This window comes from Vombatus ursinus, unplaced genomic scaffold (genome assembly GCF_900497805.2).
Source record: "Vombatus ursinus unplaced genomic scaffold, bare-nosed wombat genome assembly UNPS02007629.1, whole genome shotgun sequence".
Taxonomy (NCBI): Eukaryota; Metazoa; Chordata; class Mammalia; order Diprotodontia; family Vombatidae; genus Vombatus; species Vombatus ursinus.
In genome coordinates this window covers 1-15,983 of record NW_020947407.1, presented here as the reverse complement: position 1 = coordinate 15,983, position 15,983 = coordinate 1, and the positions used below count along the sequence as shown (strand labels likewise).

At 44.9% G+C, this 15,983-nt stretch overlaps 1 pseudogene and 2 gene segments (V, D, J or C); 2 read left to right on the top strand and 1 right to left on the bottom strand.

Annotated features, from left to right (window-relative positions):
• The first annotated feature begins 489 nt into the window (after positions 1 to 489).
• LOC114033952 lies at positions 490 to 1,299 on the top strand. The segment is given in 2 exon segments: positions 490 to 756; positions 983 to 1,299. Coding segments are annotated over 2 exon segments (564 nt in total).
• Positions 1,300 to 9,420: 8,121 nt separating this feature from the next.
• LOC114033951 lies at positions 9,421 to 13,541 on the bottom strand (annotated as a pseudogene).
• A 605-nt stretch (positions 13,542 to 14,146) lies between these two features.
• LOC114033949 lies at positions 14,147 to 14,852 on the top strand. The segment is given in 2 exon segments: positions 14,147 to 14,309; positions 14,536 to 14,852. Coding segments are annotated over 2 exon segments (465 nt in total).
• Positions 14,853 to 15,983: the final 1,131 nt, after the last annotated feature.

Here is a 15,983-nt window from a genome sequence, read left to right as displayed (position 1 = left end):
GAAAGACCTCATAGTCTTGAGGGTGCAGGAGCAAAATGATGATATTCCTTTTCCTTAATGTAATTTCTTCCAATCAAACCACATCAATTTCTGAGGTTGAGCCATTTGCCAATGCCAAGGACTTTGGTAGCAGGAATTTTCTTCAGGAGCTGTGGTAATTTTGCATATGTAGGAAAAATTCCAACAATATTTCAAAAACACAAGGAAACGACTCCCTTCTGTTGTACTGACTATAATGCCTACAAATTCCTCGAGATGATCAGACAGTCATAGCAATCACTATGAACCAGTGGGGAGTAGAATAAGAATCATGAGCGATGGGTGGGTGCTTCAGACTAGAATGGAGGGTCACACCATTGAGGTCACAGGACATATATGGGAATCACTTCCAGTCCTGTCCCAGTCTGGTCCTGAGTTTTCTTGGCATCTTTGAAGTTTTCAGGGCTCGTGGTGACAGGATAGAATCCAATGCCACTGGGACACCCCCATACCAGGGTCCCAGAAGAGCGATGCTACACTCACACAGCACAGGGCTCTTGGCTATCCAAGAGGTGAGATCACTGGGACCTGTCCTGTGGGCAGAAGCCTCCCTCCCTCAGCTGTTTTGCATGGCTCACTCCCAGCCCCTGAAGCTACTGAGGAGAGCAGCTACAAAAAGGCAGCTGGGGAGGAAGATGCTGGGCAGCTCAGAGCTCAGGCACATGGACATGGGGTCCCAGGCTCTCCTCCTCTTTTTCCTGTTGCTCTGGATCCCAGGTGAGTGAGGAAGAGCAGAGACAGCCCTGCCTTTTGTAGTTCTGGGTAGAAGTCAGAATGTGTGTGATTCTGAGGGGCAGAGAGAAAACGTGGCTCTTCACTGGTGACCGTGGGGGCAGGGCCCAGCACAGGAAGGTTTCATTCACAACACTATGTAAGAGATTTCTCCTGCTGTAAATAGGGACTTGCATTTTTCTCACTCTTTATCTTGTGTTTGTGATTGCAGATGCCCGAGGGGTCATTGTGCTGACCCAGTCTCCAGCCTCCCTGTCTGTGTCTGCAGGAGAGAGAGTGATCATGTCCTGCAGGGCCAGTCAGAGCATTAGCAATAACTTACACTGGTACCAACAGAAGCCAGGCCAGGCTCCTAGACTCCTCATTAGATATGCTTCCACCCTACATGACGGGGTCCCATCGAGGTTCAGTGGCAGTGGCTCTGGGACAGATTTCTCCCTCACAATCAGCAGTGTGGAGGCTGAGGATGCTGCAGTCTACTTTTGTCAGCAGAGCAATAGTTATCCTCCCACAGTGCTACAGCTCTGAACAAAACCCTGCCCAGGCAGCAGCTGAGGGAGGCATCACTGCCCAGGACTTCTCCTTCCCCCAAGCTGGGTCAGGGGCAGCTTGTCTGGCCTGCCTCAGGGGGAGGTTTCTGGGTCTCAGAGAAAGATGCTGTTACTGTGACCAGTTCTGACTTTGATTTCTTTTCCAGCCAAAAATCATGGAGCATCACAATCTAAATGATGAAATGACCTCTCAAAGGTGGGCTTCTCTAGCCCATAGCTGACCAAAAGTCCCCCTCTCTAAATTCTCACCAAGTGTTCTTATAGGTTGGCTTGAAGACCTCCAGGATAGGGAGTCTATCTACCTAGGGAGCTGGATGGTGCAGTAGATAGAGTCAGGTATGTTGTCAAGAAGACTTGAGTTCAAATCCAGACTCAGACACTTAATAGCTGTGTCAGGTTGGGCAAGTCACTTAACCTCTGTTTGTCTTAGTTTTCTTACCTGTAAAATGGGAATCAGAATACAACCAACTGCTAGGGTTGTTGTGAGCACCTAATGAGATAATAGTGATAAAGCGTTTGGCACTGTGCCTGGCCCTTAGTAAGCACTACAGGAATGTTGCATCTCTTTGTTATTATTTCCACCTCCAGTAATGGATCAGCAATTACACTTTTCCATGGTTCTCATTACCAGGAAGTCTGTTCTTAGTTTACCTGTAAAGTCTGCCTCTCTAACAAAAAATAAAGGATGGGGCAGCTAGGTGGCACAGTGGATAGAGCGCTGCTCTTGAAGTCAGGAGTACCTGAGTTCAAATCCAGCCTCAGACCAAATACTTGACACTAGCTGTGTGACCCTGGGCAAGTCACTTAACCTCAATTGCCTAAAAATAGAACAAAACAAAACAAAAACAAAAACAAAGTCTGCTTCTCTGCACCTTCCACCCTTAGCTCCTCTTTCTGGGGTTTGGTACCAGGCAGAACAAGTCACACCCTCTTCCTTGTAACAGCCCCTTGGATGCCTGAAGGCAGTTATGACATATCCCCATGGCGGTCCTCCCCCAAGTTAAGCTTCCCTGTTTCCTTCCTTCTCTTGGCCTCTGGTTCTTTCCCCATCCTGGCTGCCTTGCTTTGGCTGGACACCAGCCTGTCTAAGTCCATTCTAAAATGGGGTTCCCAGGAGGGAAAGCATTATTCCAGAGGTGATCTAACCAGGGCAAGACTAGAACACCCTGGGACCTATGAAGATGTGGGTTACCCTCCTCTTGACGGAGAAGAAATGCACTCAAAGTACAGAGACATCCATTTCAGGCATGGCTACTCTGGGGATTCGTTTTGTTTGACTGTTTATTTGTGGTTTCACTAAGGCAGAACACCATGAAAGCTTTGGAGTCTGTCCAATACTCACTGGAGTCTAATCCTTATATCCATGTAGATGGCAACTCTGCCATGCATGCCCATGCAATGATATCATTTTTGTCATATCCTTCCTAAGTTCACTGCAAGGGCTCCCCCCAAACCAATGGGGCCCTTCATTTGGGGGGACATCACTAGGACACAATGAAGCAAATGGATCGTCCAACAGTTGTCCCATTCTCTTGCCACTTCTCATACTTTTTCAGCTGACATTTTGCATGATCTCCTTTACCCTCCCCCTTCTCAATAATTCCTTGTTTCGGTTTGTTCTTCCCTGCCATGTGCCTCTCCACTGACTTGTCTAAGCACCACAAGGAAAACTAGACCTGTAAGGACTGCAGTGATGTAAATGAAAACAAAAACATCACAACAAAGCTGAATGCTTCATCCCTGGTATGACCAAGGTTGACCTGGGAGAAGAGCTGAGAAAGGGGACCTTCCTCCCCTCATTTTATTTTGTGTTGATTTACTGGCTGGTTTTACTAAACTGTTCCCACCTACCTTTTATTTTTTAGTATTTCTTATACTCTTTTGAGCATAGGAGGCAGGCATAGATATATTTATAAATTAATGTAAAAAGAAAAGATATTAAAAAAATGAAGTCAAAATTACATGGTCATAACGTGGAATTTATGTATGGAGCTACTTCACTGAGGAAAAAAAATCCAAAAACAGGGAGCCAAGATGGTGGAGTAAAAGCAGTGACTTGCTTGAGCTCTCCTCCAAACCCCTCCAAATATCTATAAAAAACGGCTCTAAACAAATTCTAAAGCAGCAGAACTCACAAAAAGACAGAGTGAAACAAATTTCCAGCCAAAGACAGCCTGGATGGTTAATCAGAAAGATATATCGCGCCAGGCGGGGAGAGAAGCGCAGTTCAGCACGGACACACGGTTGAACAACAGGTCTCAGTGACCCTGGAGCAGGCCTCAGGGGACTGAATCGTGGGCAGCTGTGGCAGTTTCCAGACTTCTCAACCTATAAATGCTGAAGACAACTCAGAAGGTCAGTGGGGAAATTCTGTTTCTACGGTGCTGAGAGGGAAGCACAGTGGGGTTCCAACCCCAGGGCCACGGCTGCCTCCTGAGCTTCCAGCCCACAGACTGAGGGTGAATTGAGTGTCTGATCAGAGGGGGATTGCAGGGATCTCTCTGCTGGTGCAGGATTCTCTTGCTTTGCCCATGCTTGGATCTGGGTCACAGTTCTGGGTGGTGGTCCTGGGGTGAGGAGGAGCATTGGCATGGTGGAACTTGTAGTGGCTGTACAGAGGATACCCTCCTCACAGTTCCAAGACAGAAAAGAGCTCTTGTGGTCACTCATAGACCAGAGCACAGACCAGGAAAGGAGTAAACACTTCTCCTTTGATCATACCACCCTGGAAGAACTGAAAATTTACAGGTCCCTAGAAGTATCTCTGAAAACAGCTGCATAAAACCCCTGAACTTGGGACAGTACATTCTCCACATTGGAAACAGATTCCTACCTTAACAAAGAATTTATAACTCAAGTAATTGGCTGAGATCATGAGCAAGCAGCGCAAAAAGAGTCAGACTATATTATCTTACTTTGGTGATAAAGAAGATCAAAACATACAACCAGAGGAAGACAAAGAAGCCAAAGCACCTACATCCAAAGCCTCCAAGAAAAATATGAATCGGACACAGGCCATGGAAGAGCTCAGAAAGGATTTTGAGAAGCAAGTAAGAGAAGTAGAGGAAAAACTGAGAGTGATGCTAAAGGAGACCCAAAAAAATACTGAAGAAAATAACACTTTTAAAAATAGCCTAACCCAAATGGCAAAAGAGGTCCAAAAAGCCAATGAGGAGAAGAATGCCCTAAAAAGCAAAATTGGCCAAATGGAAAAGGAAGTCCAAAAGATTACTGAAGAAAATACTTCCTTAAAAATTAGAATGGAGAAATTGGAAACTAGGGGCATTTTGAGACATCAAGGCACTCTAACACTAATCCAAAGGAATGAAAACAATAGAAGAGAATGTGAACTATCTCATTGGAAAAACAACTGACCTAGAAAATAGATCCAGGAGAGAGAATGTAAAAATTATTGGACTATCTGAAAGCCACGATCCAAAAAAGAGCCTAGACATCACATTTCAAGAAATTATCAAGGAAAACTGCCCTGATATTTTAGAACCAGAGGGCAAAATAGAAATTGAAAGAATCCACCAATCACTTCCTGAAAGAGACCCACAAAGGAAAACTCCTAGGAATTTTGCAGCTAAATTCCAGAACTCCCAGGTCAAGGAGAAGATATTGCAAGAAGCCAGAAGGAAACAATTCAACTATTGTGGAAACACAATCAGAATAACACAAGATTTAGCAGCTTCTACATTAAGGGTCCAGAGGGCATGGAGTATGATATTCCAGAGGGGAAAGGAGATAGGACTACAACCAAGAATCACCTACCCAGCAAAACTGAGTATAATCCTTCAGGGTAAAACATGGTCATTCAATGAAATACGGGACTTTCAAGCATTCTTCTGGAAAGACCAGAGCTGAACAGAAAATTTGACCTTCAAATTCAAGACTGAAGTGAAACATGGAAGAGGTAAACAGGAAAGAGAAATCAAAAGATATTTATTAAGGTTGAACTGTTTACATTCTTGCATGGAAAGATGATATTTGTAATTCATGAGACCTTTGTCATCATTAGGGTAGTTGGACGGAAAAAATTATATGTATGTATGTATGTATGTATAGATAGATAGATAGATAGAGAGTAGGCACAGAGTGAGTTGAAGATGAAGGGGTGATATCTGGAGAATAAAATTAAGGGGTGACAGAGGATTATAGTAGAAGAAGGAGAAAGGGAGAGGTAGAATGGGGTAAATTATCTCACATAAAACAAGAAAAGGCTTTTAGAGTGGAGGGGAAACAGGGGAATGTGAGAGGGAATGAGTGAATTTTACTCTCATTGGATTTGGCTTAAGGAGGGAGTAACACACACTCAACTGGATATGGAAATCTATCTTACTCTATAGGAAAATGGAAGGAAGGGGGTGAGAGGGGGTAGGATGATAGAAAGGAGGGCAGATTGGGGGAAGAGATAATCAGGAGCAAGCCCTTTTGAGGAGGGACAAGGTCAAAAGAGAGAATAGAATAAATGAGGGACAGGATAGGATGAAGGTAAATATAGTTAGTTTTTCACAACATGACTACTATGGAAGTGTTTTGCATGACTACACGTGTATAACCTGTTATCGAGTTGCTTGCCTTCTCAATGAGGGTAGGTGGGGAGGGAAGAAGGGAGAAAATTTGGAACCTAAAGTTTTAAAACCAATGGTAAAAAATTGTTTTCACAAGCAACTGGGAAATAAGATATACAAGAAATGGGGTATAGAACTCTATCCCATCACCCTGACTCCAACACATACTCTTCAATTCAGTGACACTGGCCTCAGGAATGACCCATGAAACAGACATCCCAGCTGTTGGCTCTGGACACTTTTTCTGGGTGTCCCCCATGCCTGGTACCCTCCCTCCTCATTTCTACTTACTGATTTCCTTTATGTCTTAACTAAGATGCCATCTTTTACAAGAAGCTTTTCCCAACACCTCTTAATTCTGGTGTCCTCCCTCTGCTAATTCTTTCCAATTTATCTGTATATACTTTGTTTGTATATCTTGGTTGCCTGCTGTCTCCCCTATTAGACTGCAAGCTCTTTTAAGGCAGGCATTATCTTTTGACTCTTTTTGTACCCCCATTGCTTAGCATAGTGTCTGGTGCATAGTAGGTACTTGATAGATATTGACTGAAAGACCAACAATATAGCAGGATGATACTGAGGTTCACAGGATAAGCAAAAAGTCCCAGGAATATCGTGCCTAAAATTCATATCATCCATATGAAAGAAAAAATGTGGCAAAACTCCAGAAAGAAAGTATTTCAAGTCCCAAGGAATGGCTCAGTATCACACAAGACCTAGCAGCTTCTAGCAAAAACCAGAGAAGATCTTGGAAAAACAACATTCCAAAAGGCAATAATATGAAAAACAAGAATGCTTTAGATGACTAATCTGAGTTTGATCACTCAGGGAACAAAACAGACTTTTATTGAAATAGAGGGCTATCAAGTGCTTTGGATGAAGAGACAGAGCTGAGTCTTTCCCCCACAGCAGGGACAGAGACAGATTGTTGGGTTTGTCTTGGGGGAGGGTTTTTCAGGCCTCAGAGGAAGATGCTGAGACTGACTAATTCCTATTTTCATTTTATTTTCCATGAAATGATGGAATGGCTGCACCTGTCATTTCCCTGGGCTAGGAAGCTCCTGGGTGAAGAAGCACCCACCATGACCACTCTCAAACTCCTCTCTGTTCCAAGCTTTCCTATCACTCGCCATCCATACAACCCTCCAGGATCCTAACCCGAGCGTCATCCTCCACTCCTCACTCACACTCCCCTGGGATGACCAACTTGTTGTCAGGTCTTATCATTCATACTTTCACAATGGCTCTCACATATGCTCACCCTTCTTCTTGAGGACCTCCCCTGTGGGAGAAATACTTACCTCCAGTCAGAGTTTATCACTGACACTTTGACACAGCTATCATTGCCTGGAGGCAGCTAGTTGGTACAATGGCTCAAACATTGGGCCTGCACTCAGGAAGACCCAAGTTCAAATCCACTCTTAGACAGTTACTAGCATTGTGACCCTGGGCAAGTCTCTTAAGTTCTGTCTGTCTCAGGTTCCTCCACTGTCAAATAGAGATAATAATAACACTTACTTCCTAGGGCTGTCGTGAGGACCAAACAAAATAATATTCCTATAATAGAACTTTCTTTGCACAAGCCAAGATCACCTCACCTGGCGGCACCCTGCTCTCTGCAGCTCCCTGTTATGTGAGTGGAAGCAACTTCCTTAATTCCCTACCTAGTAGGAAAATGCTGCATCTTGGAAAGGGGCCACACTGGGCAGCTGCTCTCTCCCCTGTTGCAGCTCTTTCCAGAGGCAGATCAGAAGGTGAAGGGCCCAGGATCGGGTGCCGTGAGCTGAAGCGGTGAAAGGGCAGGAGGATTCCTTCCTTCCTCTGCTCTTTTCCCTCAGGCCAGGGGCATTGATCTTCAATTACATTTGTCCTCATTTTCAGGAGCAGGAGGTGATCTCTACTGGATCAGGAGTTCAATTCGCGGTGTTTAAAGATCCAGGATCCCAGGCAGGGTGCAGCAGCCTGCCAACCTGGCAAGGAAACCCTCAGATGTCATGATTCCGGGGATGTGACCCCAAGTAGGATTGGAGATTAGGGACTAGGGACTGTACTGTGTAGGAATTGAGCTAAACTATGAACCTACTGTCCTCTGCAGAGACTGAGATATTTTGTATATGTGTGCATGTGTATGTGTGTGTATGTGTGCAAGGAGGAGGGAGAGAGAAAATGGAGCCCTATGGGCTATTTCTATATTTGTTAATATATCTTGGAAGTAAATATTTCTTTGGAAAAGCTAATCTGACTATTAATGGCTAAATTAAATTGGAGTGTAGAAGACCTTTCTATACTTGTAGGTAATACCATCACTGAGGCCCAGAACCAAGGGCAGAGAGCCTAGACATACCCAACCCCCCCTTAAAGATACCAGAGAACCCTGGCGAAGGGGGGAGATGTAAAATATCTGGCCTTCAATCAGTGAGTAAAAGGGCAGTAAGGGCTCTATTTGTAAATCACTTAGCACAGTGCCTGGCACATAGTTGAGGCTTAGGAAAGACTTGTTTTCTTCCATAGGTACCTTGCCCGGACTTCAAGTAGTAAATCTGCCTCTCTTCAGCTTCTCACCATTGCAGGAGTTTCTGCCACTGGTGCCAAGCAGAACAAACCATGTACCTCGATCATGTGATAAACCTTTGAAGGCTTGAAGATTGCCCTCCAATCCATCTGGTGCCCCATGGATGTTCTGCAGGCCAAGCATCCTACCTTCCCTCCAGTGATTTTCTTCACCCACCATGGGTTCTAATCTTTTCACCATCCTAACTATTCCTCTGACTGCTTTCCAGCAATGGGGCACCTGGAGTTGGAAAAAACCCAAAGCACTCGAGAGATAACCTGCCCAGGGAAGAATACAGTACATTGGGATGGACTAAAACACAGTACCATAAGATGTTGCTGTCTTTGTTTAGGACAGGGTAAAATACACATTGGGATCTGTTCCCTCTAATCATGTAGATGACTCAGTCATGTCCACTCAGGCCATTCAGGCATCAAAGTGATTTTCCTAAAGTGCAGGTCTGATCTTATACCCATCTGCCTCATCCCCCCAACTCAGTAAACTCCTTCTCTAATTCCTCCTATTTCTAGTGCCTCCCATCTTTAATTATTTCCAGTTCATCTGGTCTATAGCTTGCTTTATATAGATTTGTTTACCTGTCATCTCCCCGGCTAGATTGTAAGCTCCTTGAGGGCAGTGTTTCTTTTGCCTCATTGGGAACCTCCAGTGCTTAGCACAATTCCTAGCACACATTAGGTGTTTACTACATGATAACTGATTTGTGAATTGATTGATCTGATGCTACACCCCCTTGACCTGTCTGCATGGAAATCCATCAATCTCATTTGCTAGACCTTTCCTCACTTTCTCTTGGCACCACAATCAGACCAGTGTAACGGAGACTAGCCAAGAAAAAAGGTGTCAATAAGGTCCTGTTTTTTAAATACTCCCCATCCTTCTTTCTTTCTTTGTTTTTTTTTTTGATCTTCAACAGTATTTATTTAATTTTTAAAGCAAGTGATTACTTCTTCTGTGTTTTGAGTCTTGATTCACTTCCTGCAGGTGTCCTGTTGCTTTTTGAGAGAGAATTCATCAATGCAGGAAGACATTTGCCAGAAAACATCTTTAGTAAACAAAGAGATCTCTGGTCCTGGGGAGGGTTGAAAAAGTATCCGGCATCTTCCAAACCTTTGCATGATTGATAAATCCTCTGAGAAACAGGAGAAAGACTAATATAAGGAAAACCCACCAGAGCCAGTACTGACCATCAGAGCAGCCAGGGAAACAGGTGGAAAACCTGACAATCAAGATCCACTTGATTAAAGATAGGCCACACCCTGAAATAGCCCCATATCTTCTTGCAGCTGAGGTGGTCAGATAGAAAGACAGCAAAAACCCAGTCCAGTTAAAGAGGAATGCCATGACAAAAGTTAACACGAATATCCCATCAGTTCCTGTCTTCAGCTGGTCAGCATCATCAAAAATCATCCCCTGCTACAAAATCATCATCTGTCCCAGGAACCAGGGAGAGCCTCGGTTCTTTCTGCTTCATCATAGGTAGGCAAAGTGGCAGCCACCTTGTAAGAAGGGAGCTTAGGAAATCCAGATTCGTCTTTGTAGTCAAAATATGCCGCACCCTGCAGCGATGCCGCCGTACGGGTGTCGAGCATCACTGACAACTCGCTCGGGCTCTCCAGACCCTTCCTCATTCTGCAAATGCTGGTATCTGCAGCCTCTCCTGGGCTTGGCCGCCGCAGCCAGGAGGGCGCAGGGGCCGCTGCGGGGACCGAGGCGGGGCTGCTGTCGGGGAGGCCCAGGGGGTGGGGAGGTCTGAGAAAGGGGGCAACGAGCAAGGCGAGGATCGATGGGTGGCTCCTGCGGGAAGCTGTCGGAGGCCGCGGACGGTGCCGCTGTCGAAGGACAGCCGCGATGTCTCCTCCAGCCTTCTTTTCTTCACACCTATCCCCTACTCCCCACCAAGAGCATTTTCCCAATCTGGTTCTAACCCATTAATCAAGGATTGTTGCCCATCACGCTCCTTTATGAATTCTAATCCAAGTCAAGCTGGTCTAGGTCTAGTGTCCTATACAAGGCATTGCACCTCCATGTGGGGCAGTGGAGAATGGGGTGGGGGGGATTTGAAGGTAAAGGAATTGGGTTTGAACCTGTAACACAGCCACTTACTAGACCTCGGACAAATTTCTTCGTCTTGTCAGTTTCCTCATCTCTAAAATGAGGGGGATGAAATCTACTCCTCCTTCTCTTCCTCTTCCTTCTCTCCATCTACTTTTATCCCTAAACCGTCTATGGGCACTGTCAAATATTGTCTTGAGCCGGTTTTGGTTTTGTTTTTTCCTTATTCTGCTTCTCTCTTTGTCTCTGTCTCTCTGTCTGTCTCTGTCTCTCTGTTTGTCTCTGTGTCTCTATCTCTGTCTCTCTCTTTGTCATAAGAGCATCGTCAATGAGGTGATACGGCTCAGAATATTTTACAAAATACTGCAAATGAACTTATAATCCAAACTGGTATTGCCCTTCGGTTCCAGCTTTTTTCACTTGGCAAGCACATTTAATATTTGCCCACTTTCTAGGCTCCTTTGGTCTCCTTTATATGACAATAGAGTTTTATAGGTTGAACGTTCATATGAAGTCATTGCCTTTGTCATGTTCTGCCTTCCTCTTTTTCAGTGCCAAAAACTCATATAAATATGTCCAGATGGAATTGTTTGAAATGCATGTGTCACCTTTCACCTTTACTCAAACAAATTATTAGTCTAACTAGACAGGGAACTCATACAGGGATGCGTCTTACATCAGTAATGAATAATTGCTCATCTCTGGAAAACGTGATCAAAATCTTATGTTTGTGACTTTCTTTGGTGCTTATCAAGTCCAGCTCCTACTATGTCTTTTGTCAAAGAAAACATGAAGGCTTGAGAGGTGTGAGGATTCTGTGTAGTCTACAGTCCTTGACTCTTTCATTCGTTATTCCTGATCCACATATTTTAACATATTTTGCACAATTTTGAAGGATTCCCAATTTCTAATTAAAAACAATGAGTAGCTGAGTATCTCGACTTAGTTTAGAGGGATTTCTCTAGATTTCTAGCATTTCTCTACAATTTCTTCTCCAAAACAACCGTGAGTAGAGAAACTACAGTTGTTGCGTTATAATGTTCATTGCACAGGCCCCCTGTAAAGTACCCAGCACATTCTTATAAAATAAAAATAGAGAGTAATTTCTGGGGCACCAGGAGCTGCCTAGCTCAGGGAGAGGGTTAGGAGGGTGGGTAGAATCGAGGACAAAGGGAGGCTGGGCAATCTCTCCTAATAACAAGAGAGCTCAAATTATATTCAGGGCTCAGCTGAAGCCAACTTAAACTGGGCCTCAGGAACTAGTTGTTGAATTTTCAGGTGAACATCTACAGCTCAGATACCAGCAAATACCACAAATCAGTGCTTGATTTATTGTGTTACAGATTGTCTAGACTTAAGGAAGTGATGGAAAAAGTGTTCATCATGAAGATTAAATGTGAAAGTGTGGCCTGCTACTTTTTTTTAAAGCTAGTTGTTAAGCATTTATCAGCATAACATTGCTTATTTTTATCATCAACCATCCAATTTCTCTAGTCTTGGCGAACAGTGTTTCTTTAGTATCTTTTTTATTATATTACACATGATATCAGAATTGTTCACTGTTTAATTTAGCTGAACTGTTTTTTGTCCTTTCATTTTAAAATGTTTCTGCAAGAGTAGTCGTGCTGACATGAGGAAGTGAAAGGGATATATTTAGGAGTAAATATGATTGAAAAACAAAAGAAAAATGAAATTATCACAAGTGCAAATAAATAAAATATTCATGATATGGAGTTGGTTGTTTTATGTGTACTTTTTGGAAATAATAATGACAACAACAACAATAACAGTAGCATTTCTATAGTGCTTTTAAGTTTGCAAAGTGTTTTAAAAATATTAACTCTTTTGATCCACACATCCACATCGGGAGGTAGGTGCCATTTTTATCCCCAATATAGAGATGAGGAAGCTGAAATAGACAGAGGAAAACTGACTTGTCCAGGGTTTCACAACTAGGAAGTATTTGAGGCTGGATATGAATTCAGGCCTTCCTGATGCCTGGTCCAGGACCTTATTCACTGCACCATCTAGCCATCTCTAGTCAACCTTGATTTCAATATCATGGAAACAATCTCATCTGGTGGTACATTTTTCATCTGTAAATGTGTCCTCATGATTCTTCCCCATATCCCAGGAAAGGAAGAGATCTGCTCCTGGAGCAAAGGAGACAAATGTCCACTGGAAGCTGAGGAGGAGAGGACTGTTGAAGGCCAGGGCCAGGGCCTGTCTGGGAGCAAAGGCCTCTCATGTCCTGGGAGCTGAGGACAGCTACTGGATAGTATAGGGGGACAGAGACAGGAAATCAGGGTGGGCAGGAGCAGTGGGTGACAGTCACTGAGCAGCTACTGAGCCCAGCCATTACCAGGCACCAGGGAGCCACTGAGGGTGGGAGAAAGGAGCCAAAATAGAGAGAAGCTCTAGTGCTTCTAGAGGGGGAGGCCTGGCCAGGTCTCTGAGGAGAGGCTGCTGCAGGATGGGTAACATTACATCTATGTGAAAGAAGTCTCCTTTAATTTGTATATCAAATTCTTGATTGTGAATTGTGTCCCTTGGTAGTGGCTTTTATTTATTTTGGGCGAAGCAGTCAGAATTAAGAGACTTGCCCAGGGTCTCAAAGTCAGACAACTAGTAAATGGCTGGGCATAAATTTGAACTCCAGTCCTCCTGAATCCAAGGCAGGAGCTCTGTCCACTGCATCACCTAGCAACCCCACCTAGATGCTTTTTAAAGGATCCTGTGGCTCCTCCATTTTCATGGGAATTCATATCCCAACATTCCCACATCATCTGTGTAGTGTCATTGGGGAAGAAAAATGGCTTTTCTGTAGTGTAGAGGCGCCCATCCAAAGCATAACTTCTTATAGTGCTTTTTGAATGAATGAATAAATTAATGAATTAAAAAATACTGAGCAGGCAGTTGTGACAGGCAAACCACTGTGTTAACAGTTGGAGATGCAAGTGGAGCTGGGAGATGGCCCCTTCTCTCCAGGTGCTCACCCTGCAGTAGGGGGAGATGTCCCATATGAGAGACTTCAGTTGCAAGTTGGATGGAAAGGCCTCTTGGTCTCAGGGTGCAGCAGCAAAGTGATGGCAATTTCTCTTCATTGATTTAATTTCTTCTAATCAAATCCTATGCTAAGCCATTTGCCGTTTCCAAGAACTTCAGTAGCAGGAACTTTTTTCAGGAGCTGAGGTAATTCTGCAGATGGGGGAGAATATCCAACAACATTTACATACACACTAGGAAATGACTCCCTCTATTGTACTGATGTTACTGTCTACAAATTCCTGCCTGATGATCAGTCATAGCAATCACTGTGAACCACTAAGGATGTAATGATTATCATGAGTGATGGGTGGGTACTTCAGGCTAGAATGGAGGGTAACCCCATTGAGGTCACTGGACACGTGTGTGAATCACTTCCAGGCTGGTCCCAGGCTGGTCCTGAGCTTTCTTGGCATCTTTGAAGTTTTCATGGCACATGGGGACAGGGTACGATTTAAGAAAACTGGGATGCCCCCATGCCAGGATCCCAGAAGGGCAATGCTGCCCTCATCCAGTTCAGGGCCCTGGGCTATCTAAGAGGTGGGATAACCGGGGCCTGTCCTTTGAGGAGAAACCTCCCCCCTGAGCTGTTTTGCATGGCTCACTGCCAGTGTTTGAAGCTACTGAGGAGAGCAGCTATAAAAAGGCAGCTGGGGAGGAAGATGCTGGGCAGCTCAGAGCTCAGGCACATGGACATGGGGTCCCAGGCTCTCCTCCTCTTTTTCCTGTTGCTCTGGATCCCAGGTGAGTGAGGAAGACCAGAGAGAACCCCGCCTTTTGTCGTTCTGGGTAGAAGTCTGAATGTGTGTGATTCTGAGGGTCAGAAAGAAAACGTGGCTCTTCACTAGTGATCTTGGGGGCAGGGCCCAGCACAGGAAGGTTTCATTCACAACACTATGTAAGAGATTTCTTCTGCTGTAAATAGGGACTTCCATTTTTCTCACTCTTTATCTTGTGTTTGTGATTGCAGATGCCCGAGGGGCCATTGTGCTGACCCAGTCTCCAGCCTCCCTGTCTGTGTCTCCAGGAGAGAGAGTGACCATGTCCTGCAGGGCCAGTCAGGGCATTAGCAGCTACCTAAACTGGTACCAACAGAAGCCAGGCCAGGCTCCTAGGCTCCTCATTAGAGATGCTTCCACCCTGCATGATGGGATCCCATCGAGGTTCAGTGGCAGTGGCTCTGGGACAGATTTCTCCCTCACAATCAGCAGTGTGGAGGCTGAGGATGTTGCAGCCTACTACTGTCAACAAAACAATAACTGGCCTCTCACAGTGCTACAGCTCTGAACAAAAACCTGCCCAGGCAGCAGCTGATGGAGGCGTCACTGCCCCGGGCTTCTCCTTCCCCCCAGCTGGGGCAGGGGCAGCTTGTCTGGGCTCCCTCAGGGGCAGGTTTCTAAGTCTCAGAGGAAGATGCTGTGGCTGTGACCAGTTCTGACCTTGATTTCCCAGAAAAGAATCATAGAGTGCCTTAATCTAAATGATGAAATGACCTCTCAAAGGTGGGCTTCTCTAACCCATAGCTCACCAATAGTCCCCTTTCCAAATCCTCAATAAGTATTCTTAAAGACATTGCTTGTAGACCTCCAGGGCAGCAGGACTCGCTACCTAGGCCATGCAGTGGAGAGAGAATAGATATGTAAGACACCTGGCCTTCAATAGTGGGTAAAAGGGCAGTAAGGGCTCTATTTGTAAATCACTTAGCACGGTGCCTGGCACGTAGTTGAGGCTTAGGAAAGGCTTGCTTTCTTCCATGGGTACCTTGTCCCTACTTCAAGTGTTAAATCGGCCTCTCTTCAGCTTCTCCCCACTGCAGCAGTTTCTGCCACTGGTGCCACTCAGAATAAGCCACGCACCTTGATCACGTGATAAACCTTTGAAGGTTTGAAGGTCGCCCTCTAATCCATCTGGTACCCCATGTATGTCCTGCAGGCCAAGCATCCCAGTTTCCCTCCAGTGATCTTCACCCACCATGAGCTCCAATCCTTTCACCATCCAGACTGTTTCTCTGGCTGCCTTCCAACATTTCTTGGCTCCTCCTACCATGCGGCACCCAGAACTGGAAAAAAAAAAAAAAAACTATTCTAGAGATGACCTGCCCAAGGGAAGAATGCCACACACTGGATTCGACTAAAGCATGGTACCATAAGATGTTGCTGTCTTTGTTTAGGACAGGGTAAAATACACATTGGGATCTGTTCCCTCTAATCATGTAGATGACTCAGTCATGTCCACTCAGGCCATTCAGGCAGTAAAGTGATTTTCCTAAAGTGCAGGCATGATCCTATAACCGTCCTCCTCATCCCCCAACTCAGTAAACTCCATTGGCCTAGCCTTCTCTCATGCCTCTTAATTCCAGTGCCTTCCCACTTTAATTGTTTCCACTTTATCAGGTGTATAGCTTGCTTTATATAGATT